General features: G+C 53.7%; 1 protein-coding gene across 2 annotated transcripts in view; it reads right to left on the bottom strand.

The window, feature by feature from the left end:
* Positions 1 to 23,097, bottom strand: part of SMOC2 (SPARC related modular calcium binding 2) — a gene marked incomplete at both ends in the record, with an annotated part of 138,595 nt that overhangs the window by 5,628 nt on the left and 109,870 nt on the right. For both annotated transcript variants that reach the window (XM_080699836.1, XM_080699837.1), the window contains 2 exons: positions 1,178 to 1,452; positions 3,435 to 3,537. In XM_080699836.1, the coding sequence (XP_080555962.1) occupies positions 1,178 to 1,452; positions 3,435 to 3,537 (378 nt within the window). The remainder of the gene's footprint in view (positions 1 to 1,177; positions 1,453 to 3,434; positions 3,538 to 23,097) is intronic.

Below are 23,097 nucleotides of genomic sequence, written 5' to 3'. Positions count from 1 at the left end.
GCAATATTTTGACATTGAGAGTAGGATCACATATTATTTTATGTCCTTACTCTTTTTTAGGAATAAAAAGTGCACCATTGAATACTTCGAACAAACTACAGGAAACAACAGAAACTGGAAACAATTTGGATACTTAGAATATTTCAATTAATCCATTTCTGAATATTTTTTTCTGAACTTTCACTATTTCTGCTTCCAGCTCCATGGTGTGAGGGTGGGGCCCCAGCGCTCACGCTCTGTCTCTGCTTCCTGCACCGTGCCCTGGGCTCCCTGGGCCCGACATGGACTGCACCCTCTGAAAGCCCAGGACTGTGAGCAGAGACTCATTCCCTCCTCCGAGTTGTAGCCACCCGGTGTGCTGGGTCACAGCAGGGAGTTTTCTGACTGAACGCCGGGTGTGCCACTTCGCTGATCACAGACTCACAGAGCTCTGTGCCAGCAAGGTGTCTTCCCATCCCACCAGCACGCTCTGCCCAAAGGAGGACACCATCAGGGCGGAGGTAACAGGAAAGAAGAAAAAAGGTAAAATATATGGAAGGCTGTGGTGCTGAGTAGAAAACAAGTGCGGAGCAGAGTAGAGATGGTGGGGCCATGGAGGGGCAGTGGCTTTCCTAGTGTGCACCTGTGCCAACAGCCCCTCCTGGACCAGGGCACCGAGGCTCAGACCCCACTTTCCCACACCTGCTGCTGAGAACCTTGCCTCCGGCTCTCTGGGATTCTCTCTCCCGGTGACAGCTGTTTATTGGGTCAGGCCAATACAGGAAGACACTCTCTGCTAACCAGCTAAGGCCCCTAAATCCTGGTTCTGGACAACCTCACTTATTTTTCTGCTGCTTCTAAGCTGGCCTGAACCTGTGGTCGGAGTTCATGAGTGGGCTGAGCTATCCCTGTGGTTACCAGATTCACGCTTCAAACTTCTGAAAGGCAAAACCTGTTTGGAAAGCCGGTGCCCACGGACCAGCCCTGATTGGAAGGAGGTCAGACTCAGCCCCAGCCCGGCCACCTGTCACTCTCCTGGACAGAAGCAAGCCGCTGAATGCCCATTACTGTTTCTGCAAATAGTCTGCTTGTTTAGATTTCCAACACCCTCAGACCCTAGGCATTTGATAGAATCCAAAGTGAACCCCAGGGCTTTGGGGGAAGGGCGTGGGAGCAGGCGCGGGCGTGGAGGGCTTACTGTGGCGTTTCTGTGGGCTGGCCTTCCCCTCCTCTTTGCTGGCCCCCAAGCAGCCGGTCAGCTCCTGCACTGAGATGGCCTTGTTGTTGTTCACATCACAGTACTCAACAAACTTCTTCACGCACTTTTTGGGCTTGGATTTTTTCCGAAGAAACCTCTTGAAGGGCTTGATCTCCTTCTTGCCGATGTCCCCACTGGAGTTCTTGTCCAGCAGTTTGAAGTACCAATGCACCACCCTCTCCTCTAGGGTGTGGCTGGGGTCTGGTTCTGAGAGCCTGGGAGGAACAGAGCGGTGTTAGGATTCAAGGGTTGACACTTCCCTGCTGCCACCTTCTGGCCCTGCTGCCCAAGCCTGCCAGCTGACCGGTGTACAGGCCAACTTCACGATAACTTAGGGAAAGTGGTCTAGCAAAGATCTCTCAGGTTGGCCTCGGGATGGTCTGCCATGGTAAACGTGTGCACAGCAGGCGTGAGCATGGCCGAGTCTGCAGGACAAAGCGTCTGTCCTGGGCTGGATACCACAGCACCGACGGGCTCCGCCACCTGCACCCTGCTGTGACCTCTGACCCACAGTGTCCACCCTCTCAATGTGGTCATCACAGGCCATGGATGTAGAGGTGCATAAATAGAGAAGGCATATACAAATGCAGACTAGATTTTTCTAAGGTCAAAACTAGACAACTTTGAGCCGGGCGTGGTGGCACAGGCTTGTAATCCCGGCATTCAGGAGGCTGAGACCAGAGGATCATGGTTCACAGAGAGCCTCAGCTACTCAGTAAGGACCTGGTTTCAAAATAAAGAATAAAAAAGTAGGGCAGGGGGTGAAGCTTGGAGGTTGAATGTCCCTGGGTTCCATCCCCAGACCCACACACACAAAAAAAACTAGACAACTTCACTTGAATGATTACTACTACTATTACTACTACTACTACTACTACTACTACTACTAATAATAATAATAATAATAATAATAAAGCTGGATATTTTAAGAACTAAGTCCAAGTTCCCCTGGAGGGTTGGCTTCAGGTGGCACCTCGACACTGCTGACTGGCAGCAGTGCCTTCTCACCAAGGTGAAGGGGTGCCCTGCTGCTGGCCCTTCCCGGGGGGCGCTTGGACTCTGTAGTCCTGAGCTCCCCCCTCCCAAGATAAGAACAAGTGAGAGAAGCTAGAAGTTCCTGGAATCCGGGCACTCTGATTCCCAGTGCTCAGAGCAGCTCCTAGCCTAGGCAGGGCCAGGCTCCTCTCCTGTATTATACTCCCCTCCCCTCCCCTCCCCTTCCCTCCTCTGTTCTGTTCTGTTCTGTTCTGTTCTATTCTATTCTATTCTACAGCAGCAATTAATTCACTGCCTTCCACTTCAGTTTTCAGGTAAGACCCTCTTCTCCAAAAATCTGAGATGCAAAGTTGCAATCCAGGCAACATTTGTTTGACTTAATTTCCTACCCAGTCATGACATCACTAGCTCTGCCTTTTCCTGGAGTCTCCTTTAGCACACAGACAAGATAAAGGTCTTTTTGCTAGGGAGATCAAAGTGTTTATATAGTCTTGGGAGGATGGGGATGTGATCGTTTGGGGGTAGGTGGGGGGGGTGGAAAGACCAATACTTCAAAAAAATAGAAATGCTAAAATCTCCACCAGAAAAGATGTCTTTAAAATACAGATACATTATTGCTTATCAGGGGTGATAGCGGATACTTGGGCTGCCATAGAAACCACTTGGGGAGCCCCTGCCCCCCCTGGGTTATCTGTGGGGTGGGGAGCCACATGGGCTCCCCGTGCGGATGTGGCTGTGACGTAGCACTCCGCAGGCAGATCTGTAGTGCAGGCAAAAGAACCACTGTGAGATCTGAAGACTTCACCTGACTGAAGCCACCAAATCTATAAGAGGGTAAACTTTCTGTACTGACTATTTTTGCCACCATAAAGAAACCACCTTTTGAGAATTTTGAGTTGATCATTTCATCAAAACTATTTCAAATCTGATGGATGACTCTGAAATGCAATCCCAAACACGTGGGCATCTAATGTTGGCACTTTTCTCTCCATGCTCTCTCCTGGAGCCCCAGAAGCCCCTGGTAAGGAAGCTGCAAGCCTCAGCTTCTGCCAAGCAACCTCCTGGTTTTGGGGTAGGCTCCTTTCTTTTAGACCCTGTTATATTCAAACAGGTACCCGGGCTCGACTCCCTACTGCGGAGGCTGACTATGAGCTTTCCAGGTCTCCTCCAGTCCCTAGCTCTGCAGCGAAGCCTAGTGTACCTGCGAGAGGTGGAGGATGGGTCAGAGACTGCATGGACCATGTCCGTGGACAGCGCATCTAGGACACTCGTCAGAAACTCGTGCTTTTTGGCACCAGGACAACCTGGAAAAAAACCACAAAAGTATACTTTTTTCATTATTCACAGAATTCATCAGTTAAAAGAGTTTTCTCTGCAATGGACAAAAGGTTTTTCTATTTAGAAATTAGTATGTGGGGCTACCTTCCTGTGAATACGCACACCGGCACACTGCGATGTGTAAGCATTAATTTTGAATCAGTGCAATAGCTAACATTTATTGAACTGGTACGTGAGACTAAGCTTCCGGGTGCAGTGTCTCATTTGTTAAAGCAGCAGTCCTCGGCGTCACTACCCCGGTCTTACACCAGAGGCAGCTGACCTTAGGTGACAAGCACAGCAAGGTCTGCCGCTAGAGGATGAGGAGCCAGCGCTGCAGCCCAGGGGAGCGGGGCCAGGGCCCAGCAGCCCCATGGCCCTGGACCGCAGTCCCGTGGGTGCCACATCCACAGACTTCCATCAGCTTGATGCCCTCAGTGGGAGTCGGTGCTGACAAGCCCCAGAGCCGACCGTCTGTGGATTCTCAGGGTCCAGGGGTAATTCCGCAGTTCACGTAATCCAGTCTATCCAAGGTTACTGTTCTGCCGTGCATCTTACAAGTGCCCTCAACCGCCAGACCCCTCTCCCTCCAGCCTACCCTCATCTGATTCCCCGTTCTCCTGCCTGTGCCTCCGTGTCTGAGGCAGTCTCCCCAGCTCACATTCAGGATAAAGCAAGAGCCGCCCCTCACTCTGGGGTGTTTCCTTTCTGTGACTATGCCCCCAGCACCCCAGCACAGCACCCCAGCTGTCCACCCAGGATGGCCAAACCATGCGGCTTCCTTGCTGTGATGTCCTCTGGATGCAGAGGAGACCGACACACTGATCAGGGTACACAAAACAGTGGACAAGACAGAAAGCTCAGTCCCGTGACAGATGAGAGCTGGGCTCACAACAGGGCAGTGGAACCAGGATTGGTGGTGGTGGGCTGACCCCATCTCAGGGATGGAGGACTGGGCAGAGACCAGCACCGGAACCTGCCCTGACCATAATCGGTCAAGAGGACTGACACAGCTTGGCCAACGGGCATGGCTGCACTGCCGGGTTTGCCCAAGTTAAACTCAGAATGATCCATTTCTCCCCGCAGTGACTCAGCTCTGGCATCAGCTCCCATGTCCACACCCCTGCGGTCATCCTTCCCATCCGCTGTGGACACCAGCACCTGCGGGCTCTGGGCCTTTTCTGTGTGTGCACCATGCTCCCACTCTGTGGTCTGAAAGCCCCATGCTGAGGAGGAGAGAGGAGGGTGGCAGGAAGCGCCGGGAAGTCCTAGCTGCTCACCTCCTCTCCTCGCTCAGCTGCCCAGACCCTGGCAAGATGGCTTCCAGACCTAGTGTGAGAAGGTCGCTGCCAAGACCCGATTGTCAGACTCCTCAGTCCTGGGACAAGAAGCCACGGAGCCCTCAAGACAGGACACTTCTGCCACAAGGATATTCTCCAGCTGAACATCAAGCCAAACTCAGAAATTCCGGGCCCAGGGTCACAAACCTTGCACTCAGAATGTGCACGGCGCTGTCTAAAAGCCTGCATGTAAGCTGGGCGTGGTGGTGCACACCTATAATCCCAGGACTCTGGAGGATGAGACAGGAGGATTCCTTTCAAAGCCAGCCTCAGTGAGGCCCTTCACAACTTAGTGAGACCCTATTTTTAAAACAAAATACAATAAAAATATGAAGGGCTGTGGCTGTGGCTGTAGCTCAGAGGTGGAATGCTCCTGGATTCAATCCCAATACCAAAACAACAGCAAAATGCCTGCATGTGTGGTAGGCTGCCCTCCTGCCTGGCTCGAAGTCAGAGAGGAATAAACAGTCCATTAAAGAAAAATCCAGGGCGAGAAAGGACACCAAAGCGTCTCCTCAGAGTTGGGAGAAGTATCACACCAGTGGAGTCGTAAGCCTGTAACAATGGGGGACAGCCAGCCTGCCTGCAGATGCTCCCTGCCCCATGCACCCTCAACACTTGAGAGACGTGCCTGCCACTCCTCGAGGCTTCTGTGAAGACACTGGGGCTCTGCTGCCAGTCCTCACCCTGACGATGTACCTGCTGGTCCCTGGAACGCCATAAACCTTGTTATCTCCTTAGGAACCTGGTTTATATGCTGATGCTTTAAAAGTATTTGACTTTAATCTTTCAGAATGAATGTATTCTGCACTGTCTTCAAACACCTTTATTCATTTATTTACTTTTTTTGGTACAGGGGGTTGAGCCCAGGAGCATTCTACCACTGACCTACACCCTGGCCCTATTTCTTTTTTTTTTTTTTAAACCAGGTATCAATAGGGTGCTGAGGCTGGCCTTGACTACAATCCTCCTGTCTCGGCCTCTTAAATGCTAGGTCTACGGTTGTGAGCCACTTTGTTAAAACACCTTTATCTTAAAAACAAAAACTTTTTTTGAATTACATAAGGTCTGATGTGTTTCTTCTTTTCCCCCTCAAACACAAACTGACATGTGTTCCAGGCAACTCTGTCCAGTAGCTCTCAGACCTCCTCTTCAAATCTGGTGATTAACTTTCACTTTTTGCTGTGATCGGCTACTCCATATCTTTGCCAAAAGGAAAACAAAATGTTGAGGGAAGAGAAGGTGAAACAGAGAAGTGTGTTCTGAAACAGTGATCGACAGGAGAGATCACACGATCGTCGCCCACGTTCACCAGTGCGGCACAGGGAAGGGCCGAGGCCCGCGGGCTGCGTGCTGGGGGACGGGTGGGGATCTGCCTCATGGAGAGGCCTCGGGCTGCACTTGCGACTTGCTGTGTGAGCGTCTGGGGTTCCTGAGAACCGCCAGTCTAGCTTTGAAGCATGGAGCAGTGGCCGAAACCCTCGTCCACCTGTTTTTATGTGTATTATTTCAAATGAAGAGAACAATAATGCAGATAAGAAATACACAGGAATTATTTAATACCCTTATCTAATTTCCCTTATCTAATTTATCTAATTTGCCCAAGTTAATAATACCCTTATCTAATTTCCCAGATCTGGGCCTGGCCCATGTGTGGGACCCACCTGCACTCATGCCATTACAATCAGCTGTTCACCACTTGTAGGTCTCACTCCTCTGAACTGGAAGGCAGGTGATTTCTAATACTTAGCTGTGCTCTGGCTCATCCATCCAAGGGATGTAACCCATGAGGCTAAGGCCATCACTGGGAAGGAACAGAAATGTGCTTCTTTGGATTCTGACCAGGAACCCTTCCCACACTCTATGCAGAAATATCCCCGGGCATCTCAGGAGGCGGGAAGGGGAGAGGCAGGTGCAGGTTTCCATGCCCCTCCACTCTCAGCCCAGAACCTCTGGGGTCTGGAGGGGTCATATTTTTATAGACTTGGTCAGAACCTTACTGGAGGAACTGGGCACTCTCTGGGCCCCATGTGTTGGCCTAAAAATAAAGAAAAAAAAAAGGAGAAAGAGAAGGACCCGAGTGGGTTGAAAATTCTCTGTCCAATGCCAAAAGCCAAGGTTGTGAATTTTATCATAACAAGGACTATGGTTTCTCTTTCCGTCAAAAGTCTTTTTCCCACGGGTTTCAAATGCACTACTAGGCCAGTCTTTCTCCCATGACTTTAAGAATTTATTACAGAAACTCAAGAATAGGCTGGTTTTGTGCCATTTCTCCAAGGTAATAGGAGAACTGTGAGTTGCAATTGAACTAGAAAACAAGACTTCCCGCAGTCTCTCAAGTTTGCATAAAGATCAGTGGAAACTTCAGCTTGCAAACTCTGGGAGAAATTTCAGACACCAAGACTTTACATACATTGAACACAAAATGTCTGTAACACTCTAAGCAGTAAGTAGTTTGTATTCCTTCTAAATTACTTCTTCTTGAAAGTAGATACTAGGGGGCACACCAGACCACCGAAAAAACTGGGGCCCGGGTCGCAGGACCCTGGGCCTGGGGTGGGGGTCGCACGGGGCAAGCCGGACCCCCAGAAGAACCAGGGCCTGGGCTGCAGTGCTACCGAGTGGCTGATCCCACAACCTCCTCAAACCACACATACTGTCTTCTTTTATTTAAAAAAAAGGAAAAGAAAAAGAAAAAAGAGAAAAGAAAAGAAAAATATCGGAGAGGGGTCAAGATGGCCGCCGCAGCTGCCAGGATACTGGAGATGCAGACAAAACTTATCCAACTGAACTGGAACTTTTGGGAAAATTTCCCGTGAAGGAGGACTGCTTCTTCTCCACATCCTTAAGAATCCTGGACATCACTTGTAAGGAGAGAGTTTAGTGGAGACCTAGGAGGAAGGCGTTGTTGGAAGCGGTTACCGCGATGGCGGTAGACACTTGTATTTGGGAGAGGCAGAAATATGATCCTACCAAAACTTATCTTCTGGAGAAATTACCTCAAACATCAAATGCTACCATCATGCATGCTTAGGAACACTGGAAAACATGCAGAGTGGGAAAAGAGCTTGGGAAAGATTTGAAATGGTGGAGGCAGTGGCAGTGGCAGTGGCCAGTACTCAGGGGAGGCAGAGATCTGATGCATCACACCTGGAACTTTTGAAATAATAACCCCAGAGGCAGAATGCTACCACCACGCACCTTTGGGAACGTGGGACAACCTGCTGGGTGAAGAGGGTGCTCGGATTGGAGCCTGCCGAGGGGTGAGGCCAGTGATGGGGACAGCAAAGCTAGGATTGGAGCCTGCCATGAGGCAGGGCCAGTGCTGGGTCAAGCAAGGCCGGGATCGGAGCCTGCTGAGGTGTTAGGCCAGTGCCAAGGCCAGCGAGGCTGGGATCGGAGCCTGCCAAGGGGTTAGGCTGGTGCCGGGGCCAACAAGGCTGGGATTGGAGCCTGCCATGAGGGAAGGCCGCTACTGAGGCCTCCGAGGTTGGGATTGAAGTTTGCTGAGGGGTTAGGCCGGTGCCAGAGCCAATGAGGCAGGGATCGGAGCCTGCCATGAGGGAAGGCCGCTACTGAGGCCTCTGAGGCCAGGATCGGAGCCTACCAAGGGGTTAGGCCAGTGCCAGGGCCAGCAAGGCAGGGATTGGAGCCTGCCTTGAGGCAAGGCCACTACTGAGGCCTCCGAGGCCGGGATCAGAACCTGCTGAGGGGTTAGGCTGGTGCTGGGGCCAGCAAGGCCAGGATCGGAGCCTGCCATGAGGCAAGGCTGGTGCTGGGGCCTCCGAGGCCGGGATCAGAGCCTGCTTAGAGGTTGGGCTGGTGCTGGGGCCTCTGAGGCCAGGATTGGAGCCTGCCGAGGGGTAAGTGGTTAGGCCGGTCCTGAGCTCGTTAAGTCAGGATCAGAGCCTGCCATGAGGCACGGCTGCTACTGAGGCCTCCAAGGCCAGGATTAGAGCCTGCCGAGGGATTAGGCCAGTGCCAGGGCCAGCGAGGTTGGAATCGAAGTCTGCCTTGAGGCAAGGCTGGTGCTGAGACCTCTGAGGCCGAGGTTGGAGCCTGCCGAGGGGTTAGGTCAGTGCCGGGGCCAGTGTAGCTGTGATTGGAGCCTGCCATGAGGCAAGGCCACTACTGAGGCTTCGGAGGCTGGGATCAGAGCCTGCCGAGGGATTAGGCCGGTGCCAGGGACAGTGAGGCCGTGATCGGAGCCTGCCATGAGGCAAGGCTGGTGCTGGGGCTTCCAAGGTCGGGATCAGAGCCTGCTGAGGGGTTAGGTCGGTGCTGGGGCCAGCGAAATCAGGATTAGAGCCTGCCGTGAGGCAAGGCCACTACTGAGACCTCCAAGGCTGGGATTGGAAACTTCCATGAGGCAAGGCTGGTGCTGGTGCCTCCAAGGCTGGGATCAGAGCCTGCTGAGAGGTTAGGCTGGTGCTGGGGCCAGCGAGGTCGGGATTGAAGCCTGCTGTGAGGCAAGGCCAGTGCTGGGGCCTCCAAGGCCGGGATTGGAGCCAGATGAGGGGTTAGGCTGGTGCGGGGGGGGGGGGGCAGTGAGGCCAGAATTGGGGCCTTCCATGAGGCAAGGCCAGTGCTGGAGCCAGCAAGATTGGGATCAGAGTCCTCGGGGTGGCCAGGCCACTACTGGGGCCGTCAAGAGTGGGATTGGAACTTGCAATACGGCATGCACAGAGAAATATCACATAAAATAAAAACCAGATGCTTCCCCTAATTAGCAATAACTAGGAGGAAAGGGGTAACAAGAAGAGGTCGAGTTATAGAAAGGGCCCTATAGCGAAGCAACTAAGGTGATCAATAAGAGGGTATGGGATGGGGGAGGATGGAACCTCTTTAAAACTCAGGAGGTACGTAAACAAATGTATCAAAGATAATCACCAAACAAGCATTGGATCCAGGGAGGGGGAGGGAATGGGATGGGGATTGGATGAGAGCTAACTGGATGATGTGTGCTTGTATATCCTCTCAAGTCTTGTATTCCAATGTGATGTATGATTACAATGCACCAATAAAAATTAAAAATAATTAATTTAAAAAATTAAAAATAAATCTGCAAACCATCTAGATTTTTTTCTGTATATGGCTTGAGGGAGGGGGTTCCAGATTCATTTCTTTCACGTGGACTTGGAATTGACTCAGCACCCTGTAATAAAAGATCATCTCTACCTCACTGTAAAAAAAAAGTAGATATTAAACATAAGACAAAGGTTTGGTGTATTTCTTCTGGGTTGAATGATTGGAAAGAGCTCCAGGTCCAAGCAGAACTTCTCTCTGACATTAAGCACTGTTTATGCCTTATTTAGAAGGAGGCTCTGTGTGTATACCAAGCAAAGAACTCTTTCCTGGAAGGAAGCTCTTTTCATCTGCTTATGAGATCAAATTTTTGTACCTTCATTTTGTTCATTAAGGATAGAAAAACTAGAAATAAAACTGCACGGATGCTCCTCCTTACAGTTTAAAATGTAACAATCTAATAAAAAGAAAAGACAAGCCTTCTGTTCTACTTTGGACCTGTGCTGTCCTCCCAAACCTCACAATACAGCATATACAGAGATGAAATTATTGAATAATGGGGGCTCTAACCTCATCAGTAGATTATTTGATGAACTAATAATTTGAGTGGATGGATTTACTGTGTGGTAACTATAGGCAGGTGGGGTGTGGCCAGAGGAAGTGGGTCACTGGGAGCTGGCCTTGGACTGTATCTGTCCCTGCCCCTTCTCTCTCTTTCTGCCCTGCTGCCATGATGTTTGCACCTTGGAGCTAGCTGACTAGAGACTGAACTTTTGAAATCATTAGCCAAAATAAACTTCCCCTCTCCTAAGTTGTTTTGGTCAGATATTCTGGTCACACTGACAGAAAGCTAATTAATACCTTCATTCTTCACAGTGAAGGGTACATGAGAAACAAAGAAGAATAAGATGTCCTCAGCCAGCTCCCACAAGCATAGGTGATGCTGTGCTTTGAACTCTGAGCTCGTTGACATTTGTTGTTTGAAAAGTCTATCTCGGATTATGACGTGGCTACCAACTGAATAGCAGTGCAGTCTCACATTTTCATACCCAGCCAGAATATTCTTTTCCTTCTCCATGCATTCTTGTCTATTATGTGCTGAACTTTTAGACTTTTTCAAGCACAGATTTTCTTTATACGTTCTCCAACAACACATGTTGGCCCATGGGGTCCAGGGCCTGCCACTAGGGTGAGAGATCTGGAGATGCAGGCCCAGAGCATCCTATCTTCCTGTGTAAAGACTTACAAATGATTTTGTACACACTTCTCCAATGCACAGCTTCTACATACCACCATGCTTCTCAACAACTGGGTAAACTAGTAAGTACATTGATATTACAGAGAGAGAAAAATTGAGGCTGCAGGCACACTTGAATTTAGTGGAGAAGTGAAGACAGTTCCACTGGAGAACTCCATGTGGCCTAGCTGGGGTGGAGGAGGACCATCATGGTGCCCACAGTCAACATGCATTGGGTTGTCATCACACTGCTTCAAGTGCACAAGAGATCAAGCCCCTGGCCTCTCAGGTTCCCATCCTGCGAACGAGGGGTGGTGGCCCCAGACAACTTGGAATCTGGCGGGGAATGAGGCAGTGATCAGGTAAGTTAAATTGTGTCTTTCCTAAAGAAAGGGGGCAGTAAAATGCCATGTCCCCGAATGCCCCTTTCTGTTCCAAAATCTAGCCAAGTCAGAGGAATAATGAGAGCCAGCCTGTGCTTGAAAGCCCAGAAACTATTACCTTGGCTTCCTATCACACGTGCTGGGACTTGGTAAGTTAGCGTTTTCTGTAGAAAACCACTTCATTACACATGCAGCAGGACAGTTACCCCTTGGGGTGCTGGTCATAGAAGCAAGCTGGTGCTGATGATGCCCCTGCTTCTGCAGCCTCCCACACAAGACCCCTCTCTGCATGGGCACGAGTGTGGAGCCGAGGGCACTGTGCAGAGGGTACAAGCCCTCATCCAGCAGCCTCACTGGACGAAACACCATGAGGGAGAGGAGGTTTGCACCTGGGAGCACCGTGAGGGACGGAGGTGCCATGTCCACCAGTCACTTGCTGGTCTTGCAAACCCTCCTGTAAAGCACATGTCTTACATGTCGTCTTCAGGCCCTCCCTTTGGCCTCTCAGCAGCCTGCCCATGGCCCGCCCTGGTGCAAATGGGCCATGGAAATGACAGAATCCAGGCTCGGGTGAGAGGTGGCCTGAGCTTGTCCCTCCTGTTAATCTGTTAAATGTCCAAGGGTTCCTACAATCAAAATTCCAGAAATTCTCTGCCTTTGAGTAGGCAGGCTTTGGGTCACCTTTTCTAGGCATTTCTCCAAGTACCACCTCCCTTAGGAGAGAAGCCAGTGCTGGCCACTGTGCTCACAGCTGCTAAATAGAAGGCTTTTGATGTCTCTAGAGACAATAACAACATAACAATGCTACTACAAACCCGAGAGCCAGTGGATTAGGGGCTTCCGGCTGCCACTGTTGGAGGCTGGCTGTGTGGACCGGTGTTCGATATAAGCTCTTCACCTGGCCAGATCAGGGGTGTCCTCTGGCGGCACAGCCCAGTCACGGACTGGCCACCCAGTGGCCCTGAGGTCATCACCCTGGACTCCTAGGCTTGCAAAGGCTGAGAAGAAAGAGAACGCAGCGCTGCTTCTTCCTGGCCAAGGCACCACATATCCACAAGGTGAACGCTGAGAGACTGCTGCCTGTGGGCTGCTAGATGGCCAGGGGTGAGCGTTCCGCTTCTTCTTTCAGCATGTGTGGCTTCAGGAATGCTTTCAAGCCAAACAAACTTCTTTTTCAAAACTCCTAGCTCACTTTTCTTTACTGTCAGCGGTTTGCTGTACAATATTAGCACTTTGGATTTTTTCAAATAAGGAACTTAGAGCCGGGCGTGGTGGTGCACGCTTGTCATCCCAGCATTCGGGAGGCTGAGACCGGAGAATCGTGGTTCGCGGACAGCCTCAGATACTTAGTGAGGCCCTCCACAACTCAGTGAGACCCAGTTTCAAAACAAAGAATAAAAAACAGGCCAGGGGGTGTTGCTCAGAGGTCAAATGCCTCTGGGTTCCATCCCCAGAACCGCCAAAAAAATAAAAACAACAAATAAGGAGCTTAAGGAAGAACATAATGCTTAACAAGATGAACGTGTGTATGTTTTTAAAATCACAAACTTCTATAAATTTGTTCACGTCTATCATAGAAAATAAGCTTCCATCCTACAGTGAAAGTAATTTCCACTCACAAGTCATACTTGGGCGCTAATGACCTTGATTTTATGTAATGACACATTTCACTGAACTCTGAGTGGACAAGCATCCTCCTGAGGTGCCATGCTTGATGTGACCCTCTGAGGTGTCCACCACAGCCTCATGCCGCCAGGAAGGGGCCATTCCTGAGACCTGCTGCCCATTCTTAAGTCTACTGACTCCCAAAGGAGAATCTTCCCATAACACAGCCTAAGCCGCCAAGTTTACCAAGTCAGCGCTTGGTCTGTAATATTACCTGCGCAAAGCCCTGAGACAAGCAACCTTACAGACCAGGTCGTACTGAATCCCACAGCCACACCGCAGAGTGCGGAATTTGTATCATTCTATGTCTACTACTGAGTAAGCTGACAGTGCAGCAGTGGGTTACAGAACAAAACTCAGGACCCAGAAATCCGCTCACCAGGCTGACTGCAAAGCCGATGGCTCAGCCACACACTCAACATACAAAACGCAGTGGGAACCAGGAACGGAGGAACCAGCTGGGCCACAGTCCTGCACCTGCCCGACCTCGGCTCTGCGTTGTCCCCTCTGGGGCATTCTCCAATGTTTGCCGAATACGCCACACCTGGTTTTCCACTTTCTTACTAGAATTCAAACTGTGTGAGCTGGAGGGCTGGTCCTGTCCTCTTGGGAGTTGCCGGGGCTGTGACACAGACCACACATGTCCTAGAAAGCTCTTTGAACAGGCCACTTGCCCCAGCTTTGCCTGGACTCCTTTGTGCTCAGGCCTGGGTCATCTGCAGAGCTGTGGAGATGTGTCCCCTGGATGGACCACACTTCATCACTGTTGAGGGCAATCCTGCCTCCTTTAAAATCAACCATGATACAAGGACACACAGGGAAATAGACGAAAACAACCAGTCTCTGAATCACTTGAATGCAGGCTCTTCCAAAACACACGTTGTTGGTTTTATTAGCTACAAAACCCTTCCTTCTTATTTCTGCTTTGTCGTTGTAGGCATTCACCCCCCTGGAATCTCATCCACCCTCTGCCTACTCACGTATTTCCCAGTCTTCCTAGTTCAAAGTCCATTTCTTGGGGACACTCACTGCCTGCTCAGCTGACGGAGATATTCTCCCTGTCCTCCCAGTCCCAGCCATCGCCAACTGAGGCACGCCCACACACTGCCACAAACCCCACACAGCTCATCCCCAGCTGTGTACGATGATGTTGCCAGGATAGGATTTTGCTGAGTTCTGAAAATCAGACCAAGCTGTCTGGATTCTTTCTACCTTACAAATCGTTAGCAAGCAGGAGCTACTGAAGGAAGCCGTACCACAGTGTCCTGAGCTGCAGAGGAAGACACCGCAACCACGCACTGGTTTATGAGATGCCCAGCCTCGAGGACCTGAGGCCATGGAGCCGAGATCCGGGGCTTCGTGGCTGAGCAAGAGCAGAAGCTGTCCATCCTCCTCCTCGGAGCACACCTGTGCAGCCCCATGATGTCAGGGCTTCCACCGTGTCACACGCTCACTCCACGTGAGTGAATGGGCTGAGAGAGAGTCTGGTGGCAGAGAAGGTCCAGTAAAGTCAGCTCCTTAGACACAGGCAACACTTGCACTTCAGTAGGACGGCAAGGAAATCGCATTACACCAAACCAGCACACAGGACGGAAACCCCACCTTCACGTGCAGCTCCAGATCGTCCTCTGCTCTCAGACCCAGCTGCCCACTCAGCAGTGCGTCTGTTAACAAAGGACTGAACGATCCTTTCTGTTTCCTGATGGCTCAGATTCCCCAGGGCAGTGCTCACGCAGAGTTCACACACACACACACACACACACACACACACACACACACACACACACACGGTGATGTGTAGCAACAGTGATCCCTTCCTATGGAAATTCTGGCCAAATGCCATGTGTTGCCATGTGTATAGTAATCAGAGCTAGATCAAAAGCCCCCAGATGACAGTAGACCAACTTATTGAATCCTCAGAACCCAGAGTTGAGGCAGCTGACGTCCCACACGCCAGCCCCGACCTCTGCCAAGATCACACACAGAGACCCGAAGCTATCTGAGAGAGCGGTGGACCCATCTGGAGACTGCCTCTCTCTGCGACGTCTGCAGGCACCTCTCCCATCTTGGTATTTTTTCTCACTGGGAAAAAGCCAAAAGAGAGCAGTATGGATATCTTAGGGAAACTAAGGCTAGGGAGGAAAACATGGAATTAAGTCCTCAGCATGAAGCTGTATGAGAGGATACCCCCCCCCCCATTCCTGGAGGTCAGGAGGATGAACGAGACTGAACACAGCAGGCAAGTACTTTAGGAGACAGCAGAGTAGTACGAACGCTGTTCTTCTAGCCCTGGGCAATTTTCCTTTAGAGCTTGGGAAGCAAGCTCGGCCCCAAGACTGCCTTCACCGTGCAAAAGAAGTGGAAATAGATGGCAGCCCCTTCCCACCATGCAGCTGGGGTGAGGGTGGGTCTCTGTCCCCCCAGGGGATGTCCCCCCAGGGGATGGCTCTGTGTCCACGCATGCCCTGTCAGCCGGCAGGAGAGTAGAGGCTGCAACCCCACCGAGAGTGGACTGCGGAGCTGAGTGTCCTCGAAGCAGCTGCCTCCACCGGGGCTGCCCTGCGGGGCCAGGCGGGGAGCTGGACAGGGATCTTGCTCCCAGGAAGGGATTCAGGAGAGCAGAGGGCAGCGTCAGTGCGGCCCGCGCAGGACTCCACTTGGGTCTAGACATTCTTCATGGAGCCCTCTGCGAGCCAGACGGAAGGAGCCAGGCAGGGAGGAAGAGGACTGAGGAGGATACAGTGCAAAGGAAGTGTAATTTACATTGGCCAGGCACGCCCGGCTCACATTCTCAAACTTAGACTGTTCCTCGGAGTTCACACTGATTGCTCCATAAGACGGAGACTCTGTTTATTATCTCCTGCAGATTTTCCACAGACCTGCCCCACAGACTCCTTTAAACAGACTCCACAGCGCTTCCTGTCACGGGGAGACGGAAACCCAGTCCTCTCTTGGAATGAAAAGCTTTCGCTCAGCTTAGTGCGTATTTATATTTTTCAGGTCCTATTAATTCATAGCAGGTGTATTTTCTTCAGCCTAGATCTCTATTTGGGAGGCGGCCACAGGGGCACAAAGGCCTTTTCTCCCAGAGGAGCTGGACGTCACTGCTCTGTGTTCTGGAACTTCCAAGTCTGGGGGCCCTTGGTTTCCTCAGCAAAGGACAGCGCAGCCGGGCCAGGCTGCCGGCCGCGGGAGCTCACAGGCAGCACAGCAGGCCCGAGAGGCCTCTCCAGGCTGGCACGCAGCTGCCCTCCCGAGGGGAGTGACTGTGCGCAGGTCTCCAGTCAGCCCGCGTGGAGGACACTGTTTCATCTAGCCCTGCACTTGGCCTCCATTGCATTGAGAGCTGTCAGAATCACAACAGCTTGTACTTCTCATTTCCGTCATTGAATACACACGTCTCAATATTCTGCCCACAGAGCAGCACAGGCAGCTCCCTCTGGGTGACAGCGTCCCTCTCATCCTCACAGTTCTGGATCCGCGGCCTACAGCTTTGCTGTTTACATGACAGCGAGTGCCGCAGCTTTCCCTGGGAAGGCGCAGGAGAGGCGTCTCTGCAGCGCTAAGCCTGTGCAGGCGATGCTGCCCACTCAGCGCCAGGAAGAGGTTAAAGGATCCCGTGGCACTGTATCCCGTAACATAAAACATAAATGTACACCAGCCGGGGCCCGGGTCGCGGGACCCTGGGCCCCGGGCCAAACTGCGCGCAGCACCCTGGGAAGGATTTGAAACGGTGGAGGCAGTGGCAGTGCCAGTGGCCAATACTCAGGGAAGGCAGAGATCTGATACATTACACCTGGAACCTTTGAAATAATAACCACAGAGACAGTGATCGGAACCTGCTGAGGGGTTAGGCGGGCACCGGGGCCAGTGGCCGACATTGGAGCTTGCTGTGAGGCAAGGCCACTACTGAGGCCTCCGTGGCTGGGATTGGAACCTGCCGAGGGGTTAGACCGATGCTGGGGCCAGCGTGGCCGGCATTGGAGCCTGCCATGAGGCAAGGCTTGTGCTGGTGACTCCAAGATTGAGTCTGGAACCTGCTGAGTAGTTAGGCCGGTGCTGGGGCCAGTGAGGCCGGCATCGGAGCCTGCCATGAGGCAAGGCCGGTACTGGGGCCACCGAGGCCGGGATAAGAGCCTGCCGAGGGGTTAGGCCGGTGCTGGGGCCAGCGTGGCCGGCATCGGAGCTGCCGTGAGGCAAGGCCGGTGCTGGGGCCTCCGAGGCCGGGATAAGAGCCTGCCGAGGGGTTAGGCCGGTGCTGGGGCCAGCGTGGCCGGCATCGGAGCTGCCGTGAGGCAAGGCCGGTGCTGGGGCCTCCGAGGCTGGGATAAGAACCTGCCGAGGGGTTAGGCTGGTGCTGGGGCCAGCGAGGCTGGCATCGGAGCCTGCCCTGAGGCAAGGCTGGTACTGGGGCCTCCTAGGCTGGGATCGGAGCCTGCCTTGAGGCAAGGCCGGTACTGGGGCCTCCGAGGCCAGGATAAGAGCCTGCTGAGGGGTTAGGCCGGTGCTGGGGCCAGCGAGGCCAGCATCGGAGCCTGCCGTGAGGCAAGGCCGGTGCTGGGGCCTCCGAGGCCGGGATTGGAGCCTGCCTTGAGGCAAGGCCAGTACTGGGGCCTCCGAGGCCAGGATAAGAGCCTGCTGAGGGGTTAGGCCGGTGCTGGGGCCAGCGAGGCCGGCATCGGAGCCTGCCATGAGGCATGACCAGTGCTGGGGCCTCCAAGGCCAGGATCGGAGCCTGCCGAGGGGTTAGGCCGGTGTTGGGGCCAGCGAGGCCAGCATCGGAGCCTGCCTTGAGGCAAGGCCGGTACTGGGGCCTCCGAGGCCAGGATAACAGCCTGCTGAGAGGTTAGACTGGTGCTGGGGCCAGCGAGGCCAGCATCGGAGCCTGCCATGAGGCAGGGCCAATACTGGGGCCTCTACGGTCTGGATAAGAGCCTGCCGAAGGGTTAGTCCGGTTCTGGGACCAGTGAGGCTGGCATCGCAGCCTGCCGTGAGGCATGGCCGGTGCTGGGGCCTCCGAGGCCAGGATAAGAGCCTGCCGAGGGGTTAGGCCGGTGCTGGGGCCAGTAGGCCGGCATCGGAGCCTGCCGTAAGGCAAGGCCAGTACTGGGGCCTCCGAGGCTGGGATTGGAGCCTGCCTTGAGGCAAGGCCAGTACTGGGGCATCAGAGGCCGGGATAAGAGCCTGCCGAGGGGTTAGGCCGGTGCTGGAGCCAGTGAGGCCGGCATCGCAGCCTGCCGTGAAGCATGGCCGGTGCTGGGACCTCCAAGGCCAGTATCGAAGCCGGCCGAGGGGTTAGGCCGGTGCTGGGGCCAGCGAGGCCGGCATCAGAGCCTGCCGTAAGGCAAGGCCAGTACTGGGGCCTCCGAGGCCAGGATAAGAGCCTGCCGAGGGGTTAGGCCGGTGCTGGGGCCAGAAAGGCCGGCATCGGAGCCTGCTGTGAGGCATGGCCAGTGCTGTTGCCTCCGAGGCCAGGATCGGAGCCTGCTGAGGGGTTAGGCCGGTGCTGGGGCCAGCGAGGCCGGCACTGGAGCCTGCCATGAGGCAAGGTCGGTACTGGGGCCTCCGAGGCCGGGATTGGAGCCTGCCAAGGGGTGAGGCCGGAGCTGGGGCCTCCGAGGCTGGGATCGGAGCCTACCTTGAGGCAAGGCCGGTACTGCGGCCTCCGAGGCCAGGATAAGAGCCTGCTGAGGGGTTAGGCTGGTGCTGGGGCCAGCGAGGCCGGGATCAGAGCCTGCCGCAAGGCAAGGCCGGTACTGGGGCCTTCGAGGCCAGTATAACAACCTGCCGAAGGGCTAGACCGGTGCTGGGGCCAGCGAGGCTGGCATCGGAGCCTGCCGTGAGGCGAGGCCATCATCAGAGTCTGCTGTCAGACATGGCCAGTGCTGGGGCCTCCTAGGCCGGGAACGGAACCTGCCGAGGGGTTAGGCCGGTGCAGGGGCCAATGGCCAGCATCGGAGCCTGGCGTGAGGCAAGTTTACTCCTGCGGCCTCCAAGGCTGGGACCAAAGCCAGCTTAGGGGTTAGACCAATGCAGGGGCCAGCGAGACCAGAACTGGGGCCTCCCATGAGGCAAGGCCACTGCTTGAGCCAGCGAGGTCTGGATCAGTCCACTGAGTAGCCAGGCTACTACTGGGACCATCAAGAGTGGGATCGGTACTTGCAACGCAGCATGCACAGAGAAATATAGCAGAAAATATAAATCAGATGCTTCTCTTAATCAGCAATAACTAGGAGGAAAAGGGCAACAGGAAGAGGTTGAGCTATAGAAAGGGCCCTATAGTGAAGCAACTAATGTGACCAATCAGAGGGTATGCAATACTGGAGGACGGAGCCTCTTTAAAACGCAGGAGGTACATAAACAAATGTATCAAAGTAAATCACCAAAGAAGAGGATGGAGGGAGGGGGAGGGAATGGGATGGGGGCTGGAGGAGGGCTAATTGGATGATGTGTGCTTGTATATCCTCTCAAGTCTTGTACTCCAATGTGATTGATATATGACTACAATGTACCAATTTAAAAAATAAATTAATAAAAAAACATAAATGTAAAATAAAAGCAAAAGAAATCAGAAGGGAGAACAAATGAGGACTGACAAACTTGGCAGAAGGTGAGCGCTCAGGTAACACACAGAATGAGCCCTGGACACAGGCGGCCACACGTCTGGCTGATCCAGCAGCCCGTAGGGAGGGCAGCTCTTGCCTTTACAGCAGAGAGTGCAGTAAGCATCAGGAAGCGCTGCCATCCTCGGTGCTCAAGGAGCAGGGTCTCCCTGTGTCTCGGGGATGAGAGCGCTGCAGTGGGGGGACGGCGTGCGCCCCACCTCCTGACAAACAGCTGTGCACGGGCTTCAGCTGCAGACCTGAGCATGCCCCGGCCTCAGCCTCACGAGCGGGGAGGCCAGCGGTCTAAGTGCACATCGGCTTGTGCTAGCCGGAGTCAGAAGGCTAGAGGGTCAGAAACGTGTACACATCTGCATGAAAGTTCTTTTCATTTCTTTTTTCTTTGTGTGTGGTACTGGGGATGGAGTGCAGGGGCCTTTATAGTCACACTACATCCCTGGCCCCTCCTTTTTAAAAGTTTCTGTTTTGCAGCAGGGTTTCACTAGGTTGCTAAAATCTCGCTAAGTTGCTGAGGCTGGTCTCACACCTGCAATCCTCCTGTCTCAGCCTCCCCAGTTCCGGAATTTCAGGCATGCACCACCATGCATGTCTGGACATTTTTTATAAATGTTCTCCTCGGGCTGGATTTTGACACCTAACCTGCTCCTCCTGGACTCTAGGGCCTGGAATTTTTCTCTTCCCTCACTTGTCTCAAGAACTGAGCTAGGCGCACCCAGAGGGAACAGCCTCCTCGCAGGGCATCCAGCAGGCCCGGCCCCCTCAGGATGCAGCCTGGCTCCGGCTCAGGCACATGGAAGCAGGCAGCCTTGGTCCTGGGTTTCTGTAACCATATTCCAGGCCAAGTTAACCCTGGCCAGGTTAGCGCTCCAGACAATACGGCCCAGGGCACACATGAGGTGGCAAGAGGGGTTTGCAAACTGAACACCGTAAACCATCACCCCTAGGTGCAGAGTGACTGGCTTCCAGACGTCTGAAGCGCCACCATGCGTGGCCCCAGCTGACGTGGGAGGGCCCTGGACTGCCTGGGGACCTCCCGCAGCCCCAGCCACCTGCAGAACCCTTGCCCGCCTGGCCGTGGCAAGGGAGCAGAGGCTAATGGGAAGCCAGGCGCTCCGCCTTCCCTCCTGACTTCCACGCACGGCCTGGGATCACCAGGCCCTGAGCTGGCAGGAGCGTCTGGCACGGCTCTGAGGAGGCCTGTTCTGAACAGAGCCCACGGTAGTGGCTCCCTTGCAGAGAGAGAGAGAGAAGAAGTTCCTCCAGATCAGACTACAGGATGCTCTCTGGCCAGCGCGTGTGCGTTCACGGGACGGTATCCGTGTCCTGAGCCCACACAGGGTCCACGTGGAGGAGTGTCCAGTCGGAAGAAGCAGTCGGGTTCAGTCTTCCTAGCACGGCAGCTCTTATTCCAGCAACATGGCGCTCATGGCTGAGTAGGAAAGCCAGACCCAAGCCAGAACCTAGAGCCTGTCAAGCCACCAAGTTGGCCATGGCACCCCATCGGTGTCTGCCATCTGCAGGACCTAGAGTGAGGCATGAGTGCTCAGGGCTGGCACCCTGCGTGCGCGCCCCTCGTAGCTGAGGGTCCTGGATGAGCCAGGTAGGAGAAGCCCCACCCACCGCAGCTCTCACAGTGCCCGCCTTGCGGTCTGGACTGCTGCCCGGCCACCAGAGGCCTGCCGGGACCCTGGCTGTGCCCCCACCAGCCCTCAGATGAAGACGGTCCATTACAGGGCTCCCCCACAGGGCCACCCAGCACTGCGCTGCTCCGCCTCGGCTGATCAGCCGCCGCCCACGGTCCCAGCGAACCCACATGCGTCTCCGCACACACTCCCGCCCAAGGCCCAGTCCTGGTGTCTCCAGCTCAGGCTCCACGATGCTGCCGGGGGGACTTTTTTTCATTAAAAAAATATTATTCACTTCTCAGCCCAAACTCTTACAAGATAAAGTTCAAATTCCTTAGCAGGCATGAGCCGAGTCCTGTGGCCGTCTAGTATGCTCTGATCTAGAGCTCCCTCACTGCCCCAGCTCGCTCCACTACCGACTTCTGTGGCTTCTTTTATTTAAGGGATTCCTACAGAGATGGCCTGGCTGCTGGGGAGTGGACCAGACATCATTAAAGCAGCCTCTCCCCCTGTGCTCGCGGTGTAAAAGCAGATGGCGGAGTCACGGACACCGGAGCCTTCTCCACCCAGGGCCCTCCAGGAAAACCGGGCCAGCTGTCTCCTGGGAAGGGGCTGGAGCTGGCCCCCAGGAGCCCAGTGAGCAGGTGCGGCGCACCAGTGTTTCATGTTCTCAAGGTGCCTGGTGGTTCTGTGCTTTGCTTCTTAAAGGGTGCTCCTGCAGAGAAGATGCAAAGACGACATTCCTACAGCTGCACTGATCCAACCATCTTCCCCTGGTGAGGGCAGCGCGTGGCTAATAGCTAAGGATGCCATGTGCTAAACAAAACACCAATGTCCGCACTTGGACAGCTTCCCAAAGAAAGCCCCAAAGGCGCCGTGTCACGGCAGAGGCGGTGGGCTGCTCAGTAGCTTAGATCCCTTCCTGGTTTTGAGGGACCCGGAATACAACAATACAACGCCATGCCAGGTCCACCTGCCCGGTCGCAAGACTTCTGCTGGGGAAGAGGGGAGGCTGAGACGCTCTGCAAGTGAGCTGGCCACGTGTTCTAAACACGCTAATTACTGAGCACAGCCACAGAGAAAAGATGGGCAAGTGGGGTGGGAGGAGAAGCTCTAAAGGCAGCTGCTGGAAATGACTCTCAGACAAGCCGGCGGGCATTTCTGGAAGCCAGCTCACTAGCTCACGATGGGTAAGTCCTCCTTTCCTGCCAGGCAGGGAGAGTCCTAAAGTCTCCGAATGACTGTCCTTATTTGGCAAGTCAGGAGAGAACTAGGAAAACATCAGTCCTGCGCTGTCCAGAAGCATCCAGGGCCCGTGCTCCGTGGACGAGGCTTTGAGGGGTTTTCTGACATCTGGGCCATCCAGGACTGCTGGAGTTGCCTGGCCCAGGTGCATGCGTGTGGGCGCTGGTCTTACTTTGACCAAGTAAATTCTTAGAGAATTTGGATTCTAGGAGGAATATGACTCAGATCCCTCTCAGCTGTTTCCTTCCCTTTAGTCCTGCCTGCTCTGGAAGAAACAGCCCCGGGCCCTGGTCACAGCTGCCTGTAGAGCCCGGCTTTGCCATCCCACCCTGCAGAGGGCCCCTCACACCCCAAAACTTCTCAGCCTCGGTGCCTCCACTTCAGAGCAAACCCCACTCACAACA

The sequence above is a fragment of the Muscardinus avellanarius genome, assembly GCF_963383645.1.
Source record: "Muscardinus avellanarius genome assembly, chromosome: 8".
Taxonomy (NCBI): Eukaryota; Metazoa; Chordata; class Mammalia; order Rodentia; family Gliridae; genus Muscardinus; species Muscardinus avellanarius.
This window is presented reverse-complemented; position numbering and strand designations above follow the sequence as displayed.